The sequence below is a fragment of the Gekko japonicus genome, unplaced genomic scaffold (genome assembly GCF_001447785.1).
Source record: "Gekko japonicus isolate JY-2015 unplaced genomic scaffold, Gekko_japonicus_V1.1 scaffold1792, whole genome shotgun sequence".
NCBI classification, from domain to species: domain Eukaryota; kingdom Metazoa; phylum Chordata; class Lepidosauria; order Squamata; family Gekkonidae; genus Gekko; species Gekko japonicus.
This window is the reverse complement of record NW_015175413.1, coordinates 268,400-284,070: the sequence shown is the minus strand read 5'-3', so window position 1 is coordinate 284,070 and position 15,671 is coordinate 268,400. Positions and strand designations below refer to the sequence as shown.

General features: G+C 47.8%; 1 protein-coding gene across 2 annotated transcripts in view; it reads left to right on the top strand.

Moving 5' to 3' along the window:
• LSP1 (lymphocyte-specific protein 1) overlaps positions 1 to 15,671 on the top strand; it is a 138,192-nt gene that overhangs the window by 101,537 nt on the left and 20,984 nt on the right. For both annotated transcript variants that reach the window (XM_015425762.1, XM_015425763.1), the window contains exons 4-10: positions 502 to 793; positions 2,213 to 2,326; positions 3,251 to 3,303; positions 3,892 to 3,973; positions 5,140 to 5,280; positions 5,564 to 5,644; positions 9,710 to 9,826. In XM_015425762.1, the coding sequence (XP_015281248.1) occupies positions 502 to 793; positions 2,213 to 2,326; positions 3,251 to 3,303; positions 3,892 to 3,973; positions 5,140 to 5,280; positions 5,564 to 5,644; positions 9,710 to 9,802 (856 nt within the window). In that variant the 3' untranslated portion in view covers positions 9,803 to 9,826. The remainder of the gene's footprint in view (positions 1 to 501; positions 794 to 2,212; positions 2,327 to 3,250; positions 3,304 to 3,891; positions 3,974 to 5,139; positions 5,281 to 5,563; positions 5,645 to 9,709; positions 9,827 to 15,671) is intronic.

Here is a 15,671-nt window from a genome sequence, read left to right as displayed (position 1 = left end):
AAATCTAATCCCTACACCTGAGTAAGGGGAGGGCTGCTCTAGTCCTTCATTAGCGTAACATTGGGCAGGGAAGACAAGCTGTTACTTGTCAATGACTTGCGTTTCATTGGTTGGTACGGCAACTTTTCAACAGGTAAACCATCATTTCAAGGTGGATGACATCCAAAGACGTAAGGAGCAGTCATTCACTCTGTCCCTACGTGCAGCACAGGGTGTAGACTACTTTACCCAAAACAGCCACTCTAAATTTGGTTGATTGCTGCTGATGTACCTGTTCTGTCGTTGAATGGCACAGTGTTTTTCGAATATGCCTCAGTGTACGGCGAAGTATACTCTCCCATTGTGAGGACTCCGGCATATCCTCAGCCCGAAAGGAATCCCCAGCTTCTTCAAGTGGCTTGTCTCTCATACCTTGAAGGCTCCTGGTCCTTTAAACAGAATCGTATCGGATACCTTTTGTGCATTCAAAGGCTGCCCTTTCTCCCTGCGTTCTAATTCTAGGTCTCCGAGGCACTCCTACCCAGAAGAAAAGAGTGACTTAAGGGAAGCAGAAGACAAGCTAGAGCAGATCCATCTGGATCAGGAGCCAGCTTCTCCGACGGTCCTCCGGTTTGGATGCGGGCCTTCAAGCTTTCTGAAATTCGTCCCTGCTTCTCCTTCATTCGATCAGAGTGAAACAGAAGCAGAACTGGAGGGGCAGCAAAAGCTCACCGAAGTGGTGGATATTAGAGAGGAGAGCCAGGGTATGACACAAGAGAATGAACATGAAGAAGAGGAGGAAGAAAAGCAGGAGGTAAGAGCAAAAACCCCACCCCTCCACCCCAGCCCAATCTCATTTGTATGCCGCTGGTGCCTGGTGCCGATGAAACCAAAGCTGTAGGTCTGAACAAGTGTTCTAGGGCTTGATCCTAGTAAATTTTCCACACTCCGTACACAAGCCATTTTTCCAGGTGCTCCAAGATGAAGATGGGTAACTAAGTTGGAGACGATTTGGTGTGGTGGTTAAGTGCGCAGACTCTAATCTGGGAGAACCGGGTTTGATTCCCCACTCCTCCACTTGCAGCCAGCTGGGTGACCCTGGGCCAGTCATAGTTCTCTCCGAGCTGTTCTCTCAAGAGCAGTTCTCTCAGAGCTCTTTCAGCCCCACCTACCTCACAGGGTATCTGTTGTGGAGAGAGGAAGGGAAAGGAGATTGTAAGCCACTCTGAGTGAAGGGTGGGGTATAAATCCAACTCTCCTCCTTCTCCTGGAATAGGTAGGCTAAGCTAAAAAGGAGGCAATTGGGCCTTGTGGAAATAGACAATTGATGGTTATACGGAGGTTGAAGATCTCGAGAAAAATCTTGTGCTGCTGGGTCTGGAGGTTTCCAACTGTTTATTGAAAAGACAGATGTGACCTGGGTGTTTTTGTTGCTCATCTGGCCCACTAAATTAAGCTCTAGAAGCTAGCATGAGTACCCTGTGCAACCTCTCTTGCCCTGCCTTATTGGTTACACACAGCATCAGCCATGCCAACTGCTGGCATACAGGTGGTCTACAAATGTGTTGCTCTTGTGTACAAGCAGTTTAGTTTAGTTTCATTATTACGGTCTTAAGAGCAACATACAGAGTAAGCATAATATGTGAGGGCGAGAAGAAGCAAAACCACCAGTCATAATATACAAAAATAGAAATCTGAATTTAAGAACTTTTAAAATGCGATTCCCGCAATCTAAGAATGAATGCACAAAACTCAGTGACTGAACGTGCAATCTCTACCTTCTTTATCTGATAGGAGCCAGTGAAGCCTGGCTTTGTTTGTGTTAATGTGACCAGGTGTCCTATCCACTAATGGGGTAATAATTTTAAGACGAGCCTCCCTGTAAAATGGACAGCTGAAGAACATGTGCTCTACTGACTCAACCTCGCTTAAAAGGCACGGGAAAAGCCTTTCAGAGTAGGGGGCTTTATTGTACCTGCCTTGAATAACCGCAGATGGAAGGGCAGAACATCTAGCTAGGGCAAAATGCCCTTCTAGAATTCTTTCCCTCCACTGAAGTCAAATATATTGCCGGCTCAATGGTGTTTTTGATATTTAACAACACCCCGAGTATGGAAGCCTTAGAGAGGTCAGATTGTCGCTCAATATCCTCAACTCTTTGTTTCATTAGCCCTTTGGCTTGTTCAGTATACAAGCAGTGCCTTGCTGACTTTGTCAATCACTTTATGTTCAGGAGAAGAAGAGAAGGAGGGATGAAGAGGAAAAGGCACCTGGGAAGCGCCAGAGAGCTCCAAGCGTTTCCAGCCTGGAGGAAGAGGGTCAGCCTCCTTTGAGTCCTACCATGAAGGTGTGTTTCTACAAATATAAGCTTTTAGTCATGCTGGGACGGTTTATACAATGAAATAAGAACATCCGTGAGCAAAAGTACAGGATTAATCTCTTCTTTCCCCCTCTTGCAGCCTTAGTTTGGTGTAGTGGTTGAGTGCGCGGACTCTAATCTGGGGGAACCAGGTTTGATTCCCTACTCCTCCACTTGCACCTGCTGGATGACCTTGGGCATAGTTCTGTCAGAGCTCTCTCAGCTCCCCCTACCTCACAGGGTGTCTGTTGTGGGGAGGGGAAGGGAAAGGAGTTTGTAAGATGCTCTGAGACTCCCTTGGGTAGTGAAGGGTGGGGTAAAAATCCAATCCAATCTCTTTTCTTCTTCTTCTTAGTTTGACATTTCTGAATGGGTCAGAAAGCTGTCAGTTTTATGCAGGGGTCGTTTCGTAGAAAAAGAGCTAGGGGAACTCATTAGCATATGCCACACCCCCTGACATCACCGGAAGTGTGTCATAAGGCCACACCCCCTGACATCACCGGAAGTGTGTCATAAGGCCACACACCCTGCCCCCAACGGTCCTGGCCGCCGCCGCCGGCCTTGCAGCTCCACTGCCGAGCCCCATGAGGGGCCCGGCGGTGGACCTGCAAGGCCGGCGGGAGTGCAAGGAAGCCCCGCGAAGGCCCTCCCTGGCCCCAGGCAGGCAGGGGTGGGGAGAGGAAGGGAGGAAGCAACTTACCCTCCCTCTTCTCCTGCCTCCTCCTGGCTGAATGAGGTCCGGAAGCGGGGCGGCCGGAAGCAGGGGGCGGGGCTTCGTCATGTGCCCCACCCCCCGTACCTCACCCGGGGGAACTGCGATCCCCCGCGATTCCCCCCGAAATGACCTCTGGTTTTATGTGTTTTATAGACCACTAACTGATGTGCTGACAGTCTGTTCTATCCATTCTTCAGATCACTGAGAGAACCGAATCACTGAATTTTTTGAACCGCTCCATCGAGAGGAGGTAACTTCCAACCCTACTGCTGTGTGATCTTAGTGTTTCCATTGGTTAAAAGCAGCTATATTGAAAACACTTGTTGAAGAAAGGGACTGGACGGATTTCTTTTTGGTACCATGACCAGAAATCATGGTATTTTTTCCCTTACCCACAGCAAAACATTATGTCTGAATACAGTGGTTATGGATTTGCCACAAACAAGGATGCGAAACCATGCTTTGCGTTAACCAAGGTTAAGTATTATAGCTGCAGTGAGCAAACCACGGTCATGGCAGTTTTCCTGGTCTCTCTTGTCTAAGAGGTGGCAAAAGCCATGGTCACTCTTAATATATGATGGAAAGGGGGTAGGACTTGGCTTGGCATGCTAAGGTATGGGTCCTTCAGCATCTGGGCTAAGATGCCAGACCATAGATAAGTATAATGTCTGCAGTGGTCCTTGCTGCGTGGATGGAGTGGCATTTATTGTTAATGGCGAATTGGAGGGGCCAGTGTGAATCTGATGGAAAATGGATTGCGGAGCGAATGATAGCCGAGTTGAGTCTGCGGTGTCCAGCCTGAAGTCCTCTTCCCACCAATCTTCTGCTCTCCTTCCAGTAATAGTGTGAAGAAGACACAGTCGCCTCTCCCAGTTTCCAAGATTGATGACAAGCTTGAGCAGTACACTCATGCCATTGAGGTGAGGTGGAGACACTTAGCTCTGTTATCAACGTTCACTATTGCAGTTTCTAAGATTGTCTTGTGCGTGTACTCCTTTCCTTGTTCCGAGGTTTTTTACTTTACCTGACAGAGGCTTTGAAAATCCAACAAGAGTCCAGTGGCACCTAAAAGGCTAATATTTATATATCAATTATGAGCTTTCAAAAAACCCTGCTGGTATCGGCTCCTAGGCTGTGAAAAGAGGGTAGAGTAAATCCTACGCATTGGATCCAGCAACTGGCATTACTTTGGAAATACTATACTTGGTATAGACAGTAAAGGTAAAGGTCCCCTTGCTCGAAAGCCAGTCGAGTCCGACTCTAGGGTTGCGGTGCTCATCTCCGTTTCCAAGCCGAAGAGCCAGCGCTGTCCGAAGACGTCTCCATGGTCATGTGGCCGGCATGACTAAACACCAAGGTGCACGGAACGCTGTTACCTTCCCACCGAAGTGGTCCCTATTTATCTACTTGCAATTTCTTGCTTTCGACAGTATAGACAGTAGCCAGGGGTCATTTCGTAGAAAAAGAGGTGCAGGAGCTCATTAGCAGAACTCATTAGCATAACTTATTTGCATATCACCGGCATCACTTATTTGAATAACTGACATCACCGGAAGTGTGTCAGAAGGCAACACCCACCGCTCAGGCTCCACTGGACTGTTTTGGATTGCTAGCTATTGGGGGGAGGAACGTGCTGCCTCGCTTCCCTGTCAGTGGCTTCCCCCCGGCATCTGATCGTGCCAGGGAGGAAGTGCGCGGCGGCTCAGGGGATCTATGTGTCTCTTTTGGTGCGACTTCAAAAAGCCGCACTTTGCCCATGTTTCCCCCCCCCCATGTGGCAGGGGCCAAAGTTAGTCTTTACGCTAGATGTGTTCCAGAATGTACCCTGTGTCAGGGCACCTGCTTGCACCCTGGTTGACAGAAGGTGGTAGCACAAAGTTGTTATATACCAAAATCCCTGCCTTAAGGTCAATAATCTACCTTTCACATTTGAGCTGAAGCAGGAACGCAATGGGGCAGAATACTGCCTGCTTGGAGATAAAGAGTAAACAGGATGTGATCATAAAACCAGTGGTGCACAGTTCCCTTATTAGGAGCCTAATGAGTAAAGACCACCCTCTTTCACTCCTACCTATATATTTTTCAGACTTCTAGCAAGACCCCCAAGCCAGCCCGTCAGCTTTCCATTGACCTGCCTGCCAACAGTGCCGTAGTGGCCAGCACAAAGTGTCTTTGGGAGACCGGTGAGGTTGCCGTTCAGTCCCCTGTGAGGACAACACCCTGTAAGGTAGGACTTTGGGCTTAGTGAGTTTGTACTGTTAAGGAAAGGCTAAATCTACATGAAGGAATGAATGCAATGGGGGAAAAGAAGCCTTCTTGCAGAAAGGAAACTGTTTCTACATTTTTGAGCACATGCTCAAAGTCAGATGGGATAGCATTTATTGGTTGATACAAGTGTTGGTGCCCTTTAAAACATACCTCTTGCACTGAGGGCGTTGCAAATGTTAGCTTTAGAAGGCATTTGTGTTTAAAGGAAGTTTTTGTTGCAATAGCTATGCCTCTGTTTGTAGGACATTGTGGCTGGAGACATTGTGAGTATGAGAAGCCTTTGGGAGCAGAAGGAGACCACAAATGCAGATGGAAGTGCTAAGGTGAGGTTTTGTGTTTTCTATTGGGTGGTTGGGGGCCCCACCAGACAAACAGCTGAAGGGAATCTTCCTTGAAGACCAGCAACCAAGGATGCCTTTCTGTGGCTTGAAGTAGGGTTGCCAAGTCTATTTACCTTGGCGGTGGGGGAGCCTCGCGGGGCTCCGGGAGCTGTAGGTGGACGTGCGCCCCGATCGGAAGTGACGCGTGACCTCGATCACGTTGAGGACGTGGCCCCGATCATCGAGTTTTCCCTCTGGGCCACGCCCCCAACATGATCGATCGGGGCCTGATTCCGCGGTGGCAGAGGACATCGGGCCTCCAAAGCAGGGGTTTACCTGCCCCCCGCCCCCACTTGGCAGCCCTAGCTTGAAGTGGTTTTCTTCTCTTAGTGTGCAAACTGCTCATGTGTGTCTGGTGGTCAGTTGACATGACTGGACTGCTGTATGCATATCTGGTTTAAACTGGGGTGGAAAAGTTGCAGGAATAGGAAACGGCTTCCAAGTGGTCATGTGACTTGCTCCTGCCAAACAGGGCACTTGATGCTCCTAAAATGCTTCCTCAAGGGTTTACATTTGGAGAATGTAACCCAGCATTTGCCCTGTGAAATTCACTAGTTTGATTAATAAGAAATGGTTTAGCATATAGAGTAGTAGTTATTTTCTGAGTAAACTTCCTAGACTTGTATTAAGAGCAGAAGAACAGACCTGTTGGATCAGACCAGTAGTCCATCTAGTCCAGTATCCTGTCTCATACAGTGGCTACTCAGTTCCTCTGGATGACCAACATGGCAGAGAGGCAGAGGCCTTCCCCCGATGTTGCCTCCTGGCTCTGGGATTCAGAGGCTTAGTGCCTCTGAATGTGGAGGTTCTCCTCCGTCACCATGGCTAGTAGCCGTTGATAGACTCCTCCCTCATGAATCTATCTAATCCCCTTTTAAAGCTGTTTATTCCTGTGGCCGTCACTACATCCTCTGGCAGTGAATTCCATTTTTAATCACTCTGTATAAAGTGGTGTTTCCTTTTGTCCCTCCTGAGCCTACTGCCCATCGGCTTCATCGGATGCCATTGAGTTCTAGTATTTTGGGAGATAAAAAGTTCTCTTTGTCAACTCTCTCCGCCCTGTGCATGATTTTATAAACCTATATCTCTTTTCTGAGACTGAGAAGTCCCAGGCTCTTCAGCCTTTCTTCATAGGGAAGGTGCTCCAGTCCCCTAATCATCTTGGTTGGCCTCCTCTGCATTTTTTCCAGCTCTGCAATGTCCTTTTGGAGACTTGGTGACCAGAACTGTACACAGTATTCCACAGGGCTCTTTTTGTAGAAAAAGCCCAGCAGGAACTCATTAGCATAATAGGCCACACCCAACAGCAAAACCTATTAGCATATTAGGCCACCCCCCTGACAGCACTGCTCATTAGCACATTAGGCCACACCCCCATGTTACCAGAAGTGTGATCATCCAGCCACACCCACCTTTCCCTTCTTATTCTGTTTACCTTGTCTGTTGTCAAAACCCAGGGCCTTTTTTGTAGCAGGAACTCCTTTGCATGTTAGGCCACACACCCCTGATGTAGCCAATCCTAATGAGTTTCTGCTCATTGGGTGTGGCCTATTATGCTAATGAGTTCCTGCTGGGCGTGGCCAACTTAGGAGCAAGCCGGAACTCCGTTCCTGTGCGCTCCTGCCCAAAAATAGCCCTGGATTCCATATTAGGCCACACCATAGGTCTATACAATTGCAATTTGGCTGTTCTATTCTCACTCCCTTTCCTAATAATCCCTAACAGAGAGTTTGCCTTTTTCACCGCTACAGCACACTGGGTTGACACTTTCATTGAGCTATCCAACAGGACCCCAAGATCTTTTTTCCTCTCAGCCTCAGCAGGTTCAGACCCCATTCGCCTATACTTGAAGTTGGGATTTTTTGTCCCAGTGTGCATCACCTTACCCTTACCAAACACTGAACTTCCTTACTCAGATCGCCTTTGTCTGTGCAATTTTGGCGAAATTGAAACCTTAGATCATCTGATGTTTCGCTGTCCCCACTGGACTCAAGTTAGAGGCACTTATATCTCTCCTATTCTTACGAAGATGAATCTTCCCGCGCAACCTTGGGCGCTTTCAGTTCTGTTATCTGACTCAAATGCTGATGGACTGATAACAGCTAACGTGGCGCGGTTCCTGGCTAAGGTGGCTGCTCTCAAGAAGCATTGAAAATTCCAACGCTTCTGAAAACTTCGACACCGACTTTTAATCTTCGGATGATTTTAGTTAGTTGGCTCCGCCCCAAGTGTAGTTAGGTAATTTTTAATCTCTGGGCTCAGCCTGGGTTTTATGTGACTGTGATTATGTACCTTGACACATTTATGTCTATTTTATGTACCTATTTTATCCCCCTTTGGTATCCTCTTGGTCAAGACTTCGGTCATATAGACCTGTAATAAATTGAATTGAAAACACTGAACTTCATTTGCCATTTTGTTGCCCCCTCACGTGGTTTGTGGAGGTCCTCTAGGAGTTCTTTACAGTCAGTCTTGGTTTTCACCATCCTGAACAATTTTGTGTTGTCTGCGAATTTTGCCACTACACTATTCACCCCTTGTTCCAGATCATTTAATCAAACCCGGTTCTCCCAGATTAGAGTCACTTAACCACAACACCAAACTGGCTCTCTCATGAATCTCCTTCATGAATCTATCTAATCCCCCTTTAAAATATGGAATTCACTGCCAGAGGATGTAGTGACAGCCACAGGAATAAACAGCTTTAAAAGGGGAATAGATAGATTCATGAGGGAGATTCATGAGAGAGCCAGTTTGGTGTCGTGGTTAAGTGTGCGGACTCTAATCTGGGAGAACCGGGTTTGATTCCCCACTCCTCCACTTGCACCTGGCTGGATGACCTTGGGCAAGCCGTAGTTCTGATAAGAGTTGTTCTTAAAAAAAGAACAGTTTCTGTCAGAGCTCTCTCAGCTCCACTGACCTCACAGGGACCGATTTCACACAAGAACTGTGCTGTGGTCGCGCCTCCCTTTGCCCCACTTCTATTGGTCAATTTCCCACTCGAAGCCGCGCGGCCGCATTTTGAGTCGTGGCTTTGCCCGATTTCCCCCGCAGTTCCATGATCCTGTTTTTTTGAGGATCACGAAACCGCGGGGAAAATCAGGCGAAGTCGCTGGTCAAAATGCAGCCGTGCGGCTTCGAGTGGGAAACTGACCAATAGAAGTGGGGCAAAGGGAGGCAGCTCTTGTGTGAAATCGGTGAGGGTGTCTGTTGTGGGGAGGGGAAGGGAAAGGTGTTTGTAACCTACTCTGAGATACCTTCTTCTTTTACCTCACAGGGTGTCTGTTGTGGGGAGGAGAAGGGAAAGGAGATTGTAAGCCGCTCTGAGACTCCTTTGGGTAGTGAAGGGCGGGGTATAAATCCAATTTCTTCTTCTTCTTCTACCTCACAGGGTGTCTGTTGTGGGGAGGGGAAGGGAAAGGAGTTTGTAAGCCGCTCTGAGACTCCTTCGGGTAGTGAAGGGCGGGGTATAAATCCAATCTCTTCTTCTTGTTTTACCTCACAGGGTGTCTGTTGAGGGGAGGGGAAGGGAAAGGGAAAGGAGATTGTAAGCCAGTCTGAGACTCCTTTGGGTAGTGAAGGGCGGGGTATAAATCCAATCTCTTCTTCTTCTTCTACCTCACAGGGTGTCTGTTGTGGGGAGGGGAAGGGAAAGGCGTTTGTAAGACACTCTGAGACACCTTTGGGTAGTGAAGGGAGGGATATAAATCCAATCTCTTCTTCTTCTTAAATAATACTGGCTCCAGTACGGGGACCCCATTGCTTGCTTCCCTCCATTGTGACAACTGTCCATTTATTCTTAGTCTTTGCTTCCTGTCCTACTCTTGTGGAATCCTTCTGGGCCTATGCATAGATGTTCCCTCCTTTTGAGGTTAAGATCACTTGTGGTAACTTAATCTAGGCTTACCTAGTGCAATAACTAGACCAAAGTTACATCGCTTTAAAATACTGAATGGGGAGGTAGGTATTTTCTCCTGAAAGTTCTCCCATTTGTTTCCTCCTGCTTAGGTAAAACTTCCAGGCAAGAAGTACAAGTATGTGGCAACTGGACATGGCCAATACAAGAAGGTGCTGGTAGATGACGAGGACACAGAAAAATAGCCTGCTTGGGCCGCAAATGTGTGGGTAGGTACAGCGGACAATGACTGCAAGCTCAGAGTGTGTGCCTTTGGCTGTTACTACATTTGGACTCTCTCAAAACCACGGTGCCATAACTTTCTTTGACAGAACTTTCTAAAAGTAAGCAATAGCTCCTTATGACTCAAGATGACTATACTGATTTGTCTTAAACAGTATTCATAGAATCACAGAATCACAGAGTTGGAAGGGCCCATACAGGCCCTCTAGGCCAACCCCCTGCTCAATGCAGGATCAGCCTAGAGCAGTGGTGGCGAACCTACGGCACGGGTGCCAGAGGTGGCACTCAGAGCCCTCTCTGTGGGCACGCGTGCCATTGCCCCAGCCAGGCCCAGACCATCATTAAAGTGTCGAGTTCTCTGCCAAATAATTTTAAGTAAATGAAAGCATTTGGGATTGTTTTCCTTACTTTGTTTGGATCATCTGAAGTTAATGTATGAGTTGTTTTTTCTAAAGTAAAACCTCAGTATTCAGGTTAAATTGCCGTGTTGGCACTTTGCGATAAATAAGTGGGTATTGGGTCGCAGTTTGGGCACTCGGTCTCTAAAAGATTCGCCATCACTGGCCTAGAGCATCCCTGACAAGTGTTTGTCCAGACATGGCTTAAAGACTGTCAGTGAGGGGGAGCTCACCACCCCCCTAGGCAGCTGATTCCTCTGTTGCACGACTCTTCCTGTAAAAAAAGTTTTCCTAAATTCCCGCCCTTAATTTAAACCCATTATTTCAAGTCCTATCCTCTGCTGCCAACAGGAACGGCTCCCTGCCCTCCTCTAGGTGACAGCCCTTCAAATACTTCAAGAGAGAAGTCATGTCCCCCCTCAACCTCCTCTTCTCCAAACTAAACATTCCCAAGTCCCTCAGCCATTCCACATAGGGTGTGGTCTCCAGTGATAGCGTGATGTGCTGTGATGAGAATAGGAAAGCTTGTCAACTTTCTGGTAGTGATGTCTGACGCGCATGAAAGACAGATCCCCCCCCCATAGAAATACTTTATTTAATCTTTATACACAAATTAACTCCTCTCATCTTGAATCTGGTGGCTGGGTGATATGGAAATGGCATCTAGAGTACAGACTGTATCTGGCTATGGAAGGAAATCCCCAAGGGACAACCTATAATCAATTCAATTCAATCACCTTTATTGGCATTGACATTAAAAAAGAATAATCTACAAAAGATAAGGTAAGAACGAAAACCGATCAAGGAGAAAACCGTTCTAATATAGTCTAACCTATAACCATCTGGTGAAGGGCCCTAGTGCCTGTTAACCAGAATCAAAAAGGTGCCAACTCACATCTCCCTTTCTTCTTAGTACATCCTACCTCTCACTTCTCAGTTCTCGACCATGGCTGCTTCTCTAGCACTTAACGCATTTTGCTTTCAACATTACCTCAAAACAGGCTTGTGGCCCCGGTCACACGGGTCAGATAACACGGGGGGGAGGTGTGGCTGTTTGCCCCGGAGCAAAATAAAGCGCGGTAGCCCGATCACACGGTCCCCCGAGTCTCCGCGCTTCGGCTGTTAGCTGGCGATCACACGGCGATGCTGCAGCGTGGCAAAGAAATGGAGCGGTGCGATCACACAAGTGTTTCGCGTTTGTGCGCATGCGCAGTTCAGCGGAGCAGCACTGCTTTCAGTTTCGTGTTTGTGCGCATGCGCTTACAAAAAGCATCTGGTTTGCGACGGGATGTGGACGGGCGCCTGATGCCATGGGATACTAGCGCTCCCGCGATCAGACGCCCACCTGTGCCGCACGTTTTCCAGATACTAGTGCACTTTCCTTGGTACTTTTTAACTCCGCATCTTCGGTGGGATGCCACGAGTTGGCCACGGGTGCGCTACGCTTCCCAGATGTTGCGGTGTGATCGCGCCCTGGAAATCCACCCGACATTCGTGCCTTTCGTGCGGCAAAATGTCCGTGTGACCGGGGCCTGTATTTCTTTACCTGTCATCTGAAGCCTACATACTCATTCTTAGTTGAGTCTCTCCACACATCTGAGCCATCACTGGATACAGGGTGTCTATGAAACTTAAGCCTTACTTTTCATATCCATTTTAAAAGAAAAGGGGAATTGATAGTGAAAACCAGCTCATGGCCTACATCTGATGTGTGCAGTCCAGTATCTAAAGCTCGTAAGTTAAAACAAACAAACAAACAAACTGGGCTTACTTCCTGAGTTTGTGATGCCATACAGGGTGCCTTCAGATCCTTTCTTTTTCTTATCATTTCAAGTTCACCTCCTCTTGGGTGGTCGTAAGGAGTGTGGGGCTCAGAATTAGTGAAGATATTCAAGTTCAGGAGGTTTCTACCAGTGTCCAGATAAGGGGCACATTTTCTTTCAGTGCTGCTAGTGTGAAAAGGGCTCAAAGTACATGCCCCAACTGGAAGGAAATATGTATCTCTCCAGTGGATGGATTCTGGCTTGTGCATCTGGGTAGGCAGGAAATGACACTCCGGGCTTGCTGCAGATCTCTGCCTCTGAGTCCTCTCCTTATGCCACTATTGTAAAGCAGAAGGTGGCAAGAAGCCTCTGCCGTTGCACACACATCCAGACTGGAGCTATCTTCCTGTAGGAACGCCCTGTTTGTCTCTTCTTAAGGATGTCTGTAAAGCTGCGGTGGCTCAAGTGGTTAAGATGCTGAACTGCAGGCTGTGGAAGGTCAGTAGTTCAGCAGTTCGAGACCCGAGTGCCGCATGACAGAGTGAGCTCCCATCTCTAGTTCCAGCTCCTGCCAACCTAGCAGTTCGAAAGCAAGAAATTGCAAGTAGATAAATAGGTACCACTTCGGTGGGGAGGTAACAGCGTTCCATGTGCCTTGGTGTTTAGTCATGCCGGCCACATGACCACGAAAACGTCTTCGGACAGCGCTGGCTCTTCGGCTTTGAAACGGAGATGAGCACCGCAACCCTAGAGTTGGACTCGACTGGCTTTCGAGCAAGGGAACCTTTACCTTTTAAACCTTCTCTATAAACTTTTAACTATTAAAAGTGGCACATACTTGACAAATATACTTTGAAATATTAAAGCGATTCAAAGCCATCACTCAGTTCCAAAGCAAGAAGAACTTAACACTCCCCAACTTTTTCAGCCATTTCACAAAATATGGCTAGAGATCCTGTAACTACCCCCTCCGCACGGTTTACAAATCCAAAGCAGGCATGCTTGAAAGATATTAAGTTTTTCAAACACATTCCAGTGTGTGACAGAATAGTTCTTGAAAGCAGCAGCAACGCACGTGTCAGGATCTCTTGTTCTCTGCAAATAATGTTGGTGCTGCCTTAAAGGTCAATAAAATAATCTCTCTCCTCTCAAAATACACATAGGTTGAGTTTTGATTACCAGAAGGGGAATGTTAGTCCACCTACCAAGGGACATATTTCCCCCCTTCACTGCTAGTACAAAATACATCAATTGGGAGAGAATGCGTACCTCGGTATGGCCACAGGGCCAGGGCCGGCTCGGTATTTCACTGCCCCAAGTATGGTAGGGGTGGTTATGAAGGTCTGGGAAGTAATGTCTGAGCTGAACTGAGCTGAGCCAAACTTCTCACTTTCATACAGCCATCTGGAAAATGAGCTTCAGAAGCAGTATTGGAACCACTGGAGCTCATCTTGCATCTTTGGGACACATCTGTGGTGCACATTGCTGCCTCCTGCACTTCTGCCCTTGTCAAATGGGGTCTGAAACAGTCACCTTGAGTAGCTTGGATGGTGAACCAACCCCAACCCCCCCCCCCCGAAGGGCACACCCGGACTCATATATGGATGTTTCCCTCTTTGGAGCTGAAAGGGTGTGTGTGTTAAATAGAGCTATGTATGCAATATGATTATCTCTATATGGTTTTTAGTTTTTTATGATATAGGTGAATATCCAGAGGGATTTTAGTTTTTTATGATATAGGCGACTGTAACGCATAGTACTTTAAACACGGCCGCTTTGCCACGTGTTCCTTTAACTGCATTACGAGCGATGCTTTCTTGCATCCTGTACGGAACACCCAAGCAAACGTCTCTAGCTGCCAGTTGGGAACCTTCAAAGCCTTATTCCACCATCCATTCATAACAAGGCACAGCAGGCTCCTGAAGCCTTTGATCTTCAGAGAGAATGCTGAGTGGTCATGTCCTACTATTGGTACAGTATCTTAAATAGTCACTCAGTCAGGGCTCATTTTGTAGCAGGTACTCATTTGCATATTAAGTGACACACCCCTAATGTAGCCAATCCTCCAGGAGCTTACGGTAGCCCCTGTAAGAAGAGCTCTGTAAGCTCTTGGAGGATTGGATATATTAGGGGTGTGTGGCCTAATATGCAAAGGAGTTCCTGCTACAAAAAGAGCTCAAATAGGCCTGCCAAGTCCCCCCGGGGGGCGGGGAAACCTCCGCCCCAGAGGCCCGTTTCCCGCCGCTGCCGGATCGGGCCCCGGGGGGAACTCCACCCTGACGTGCACATCACCAGGAAGTGACGTGACCGCGCCGGGCATGCTGGGGGCGGGGCCACGGTCATCCAAGGGAAAACTCTATGGTTTTCCCTCGGATGGTCGTGGCCCCGCCCCCAGCGTGCCCTGCATGGTCACGTCACTTCCTGGTGATGTGAATGTGGCGCGTGCGCTCCTGGATCGGCCCGGGAGTCCCCTGCTTCAGGAGAATGGGGGACTTGGCAACCCTAGTCTCAAATGTATCCCCTTTAGATAACTGCAGGCATTGTGAAAGTATACTTGGAATCCTGTTAATAATAAGCCTGTTTTTAGCCAGGAATGGGCTAATCTTTTCCTGGAATCTCAGGTAATGAGGGAGCCAAATTAGGCAAGAGGCTTGCTTGTTGTGTGAAATGCAGCTGTGGAAGTCACAATCAATGTGGTTAGGAGAAACCTGACCTCCTTCCCATTTCCCCCCTTGCCAATTCCTCCCCCTCGGAGCTACTTTTCATGGAATGAAAAGCAACTTGGAGCAAACACATAATGGGAAAGGGTCGAGGCATTCCTCCCCAATGGTAATTTACTTTCAACTGCAGCTGCATTTGGTAAAACAAACCAGGATAATATCCTTGTGACTGCTGCCTGTTTGGCCCTTAATCACCGTTGCTGAAGAACAGAGTATGGATTTCAAGCTTTCTGCAGGGTGGCACAGTATTCCACGGCACAGCATAATTTGGAATTTGGAAGCTAGTCTTCACATCACACATCTCAAAACGTCAATGTAGGGATAAAAGCTTTAAGTACAACTGCATAGTATCAAATGGAAACAAAACTCATACCCAGTCAGCTTGATTTCCCAAATCTGAGGTTAATGCACATCAGGAGGGAGCTGAACCATACAGCGTCTCTGAAATCTTAAGCCTAATCTGGGTAGTTCTTTTTTCTATCCCTTTGCTGTCTCAGTCTAAAGTAGCTACATCACAGCAGAGAATAATGCCCTGTTTAGGACTGTAATATCTGTTCTGAATTGATGCTGCTCTAGTCGATTTGCTTATCTCTAGGGCAGCACTGCCTTACTTAATAGCACTATTTACACCAACAGCAGTATGAAGATCCATGCAAAAAAAATCTTTTTTTGTATGATGATTGGGGTTGCCAACTCAGGGTTGTTCCTGTAGATTTGGGGGGTTGCGGAGGAGAGAGACCTCAGTGGGTATAATGCCCAGGGGTCATTTCATAGAAAAAGAGCTAGGGGAACTCATTAGCATAACTCATTAGCATATGCCACACCCCCTGACATCAGGGGCCCGGCGGTGGACCTGCAAGGCCAGCGGGAGTGCGAGGAAGCCCCGCCAAGACCCTCCCTGGCCCCAGGCAGGTGGGGGTGGGGAGAGGCGGGGAGGAAGCAACTTACCCT